Source organism: Etheostoma spectabile, chromosome 23 (assembly GCF_008692095.1).
Source record: "Etheostoma spectabile isolate EspeVRDwgs_2016 chromosome 23, UIUC_Espe_1.0, whole genome shotgun sequence".
Taxonomy (NCBI): Eukaryota; Metazoa; Chordata; class Actinopteri; order Perciformes; family Percidae; genus Etheostoma; species Etheostoma spectabile.
In genome coordinates this window covers 19,089,116-19,092,124 of record NC_045755.1, presented here as the reverse complement: position 1 = coordinate 19,092,124, position 3,009 = coordinate 19,089,116, and the positions used below count along the sequence as shown (strand labels likewise).

The following is a 3,009-nucleotide window of genomic DNA, read 5'->3' as shown; positions in this document are numbered from 1 at the left end:
GGATGAGTTTAGTCAGGATACTGAATTGTATTCATTTCAATTTTCACTCGAAATTCAATGAAAGTAATCAATTAGATCTGCAAAGAGCGATGTATGGAATTCATCCTTTTTTGGGGGGTAATTTGATTAAAAAGAAACCATATTTCTAATGTAGACCTTTTTTGAAAAGGGTCAAATTTAATCCAAGGACAACAGCAGGGTTAAACAATTCCAATAAAGAAACTACTGAAATCGTAATTTTTGAAACGATTCAAAGTAGGAATCGGTTCTCGGTGCCCAATCCTAATAGTGAGACCACAGTTCAGATGATTAGTGGCCTCTATATCGCCTGTTGTATTGTATATTTCAGCATCTCTTAAAATGAATACCCCATTCCCCATAATCCTCAGAATTTCTTCATGCTTTTTTATTCTTTTCAGCAGATTTCCCTCTAAATCTAAGACTGAATAAAATACAGGCGGATACCAACACACTTCTCCTTGTTTATTTACAGCAACTATACCCATCTCAAAATTAATTTGTAATAATAAACTGATGTTAGAATACCATGAGAGGCATTCTCACCATGTTTCTGTGTCTTGAGATCTGATTTGTCTGGTTTACATCTGCATTAAAATACACCCCTGGTACACAATAAGAGAAGATTAAAATGTAATGACTCCCAAAGGGGAGCTGGGGAGCTGCATCAACAAAATAATGAAAGAATAATGCCAAGTAAAATGGAATAAACATAATAGTAAAGCAAATGGGGGGGGAGTGTAGAGACACTTTACATGTGAAGCATGAGTCGGCAAAACAAGGGTAGCAAGGACAAATGCAATGAATTCTAAATCAATAGAAAAACACAGTGAAAGTGCGAAATACACCAAAGATATGACGTCGCCAACAACTTCCCAAAAGCCACCGTTGGTGAAAATGTCAAAATTAAAGGTTTTGGAGCAGACAGCGAAGTTATGTTTTGTCTTCTTTGTGCACCCTTCACTTCCTCTTGTAATGCGTGCAAACTCTAAAACTGACAGTAAACTCCTCGTCTGGCTTGTCTCACATCCATCCTCGCTGAGCATTTGGTTTTCTGACAAGTATCACTGCTGTCTGTTTGTGTTTGCTCTCGCTTCCTGCATCCATGCTTGATTTATTTTCTGTTTCCCTGAGTTGCGACGTGAGGAATGGAGATGCATTATATCGAGGTTTTGTCAACATGAACATCTACGGTGTACTTAAATCCATTTCACCCTGAAAGAAGCTTTTTTTATGTATTTTTTAACACAACCATCAGGCAAAGTTTTAATACCAGGTGGAAAAGGAGTCACTTATTGTCCAAGTTAAGGGTCAACAAATCCTGCCCTATAACATTTCTAATTCCTGTAGTCTGGAAGAAAACACAGGGAAATACAGGAACTTGGTTTTGAGTGGTTATCAATAACAGGCAAGGGAAATGTGGATTAATGCTTTACTGCAGGGGTCTTCAACGTTTTTTAAGCCAAGGACAACGGAAAGAGAGACGGCGCAGGGACCCCCTACTGCATATATTGCATATAAAATGAAGTTGCAAATTAAACTAGGTCTACAGTAACATGTTGGGCGGCCTAAAGCCTTTATACTATTTATTATTTTAGAGAATACTAAGCTTTTAAAACAGCCTAATAATTGTTGGCATGATTTTAAAATCCTGTTTTAGTGTTAAACATGCATGTGGCACATGTTGAAAAAACTGCTAGAAGTGTTACAGAATATTCCATCTTAGAAAAGCCTTCAGAAAAAAAAGGACAGATACACTGCAGGCATTAGTGTGTGTTCCCCTTTTAGGGTTAGGGTCGGTGTGTGTTCCCCTTTTAAGGGAACACACACCGACGCCTTTGCTGCTCACGTACCGAAGCACTTGCTAAGGTTTGTCTGTTTGTCGATGAAGACTTTGGCAGAGACCACGTTTCCGAAAGGCATGAACATCTGCAGTATGTCCTGGTCTCCGAACTCCTGGGGCAGGTGGTAGATGAACAGGTTGGCACCCTCGGGACCTAGAGGGACGAGATGCAGAGCGCGTGTATAGTCAGAGTGGCTTTTCATTTAAAGGGATAGTTTGGATCTTTTGAAGCCTGGTTGTATGAGCTACTTCTCCATAGTCAGTGTAGTAGTAGTTTACTTCCGGGATTGGTCCAGGGCCGCCGAAAAGTTTTAGTTCTGTTACCTTCCGCTTTCTTTGTGTTGTAATTTTAAAAACTCTGGTGGATTTCTGAGGACTATGGTTACCTGGTCCTCAGATCTCGGAAGGGTGAAATCCAGACAGCTAGCTGGACTATCTGTCCAACTCTGAGGACTTGGTTACTGGTCCTCAGATCTCTGCAGGGTAAATCCAGACAGCTAGCGAGACTATCTGTCCAATCTGGGACATGGTTACCTGTACTCATGATCTCTGCAGGGTTAAATCCGACGTAGCTAGACTATCTGTCCAATCTGAGGACTATGGTTACCTGGTCCTCAGATGTCTGTAGGGTAAATCTAGACAGCTAGCTAGAATATCTGTCCAATCAGAGTTTTCTGTTGCACGACTAAAACAACTTTTGATGGTACACATGTTCCACCAAAACAACTTCTTTCCCGAGGCTGTTTTACAGCGGCACCGTGGCTCCGTCCGTCGCTTAGCGACGCCCAAGACGATTGCGATTGGTTTAAAGATATGCCGATAAACCAGAGCACCTACTGACACCTACATCTACTGAACTTTTCATGTTAAACAGACAGAAAGCAGAAAATGCTGAAAATCCACGTTACGTACTTCTTTATAAATGAAATAAATGTCCAATTGACTGAAATGTGAAAACTTTTTTGGGAAATATTTTCTCTAGAAGTGTATTTTTCAACTTTTGCTGTTTTGTTAAAGAAGGGAAAACAAATCGCAATACTCAATATACTATCGAATTGCAATACTTCTAGAATTGCAAAACTTACTGAAACTGGCGCCCATGTATCGCTAAATAATTGTAATGGAACAAAGGCATACCCCCCCCCCCC

General features: G+C 40.2%; 1 protein-coding gene across 23 annotated transcripts in view; it reads right to left on the bottom strand.

The window, feature by feature from the left end:
- celf2 (cugbp, Elav-like family member 2) overlaps positions 1-3,009 on the bottom strand; it is a 234,019-nt gene that overhangs the window by 3,708 nt on the left and 227,302 nt on the right. For all 23 annotated transcript variants that reach the window (XM_032505261.1, XM_032505258.1, XM_032505247.1 and 20 more), the window contains one exon: positions 1,872-2,015. In XM_032505261.1, coding sequence (XP_032361152.1) covers positions 1,872-2,015 — 144 coding nt within the window. The remainder of the gene's footprint in view (positions 1-1,871; positions 2,016-3,009) is intronic.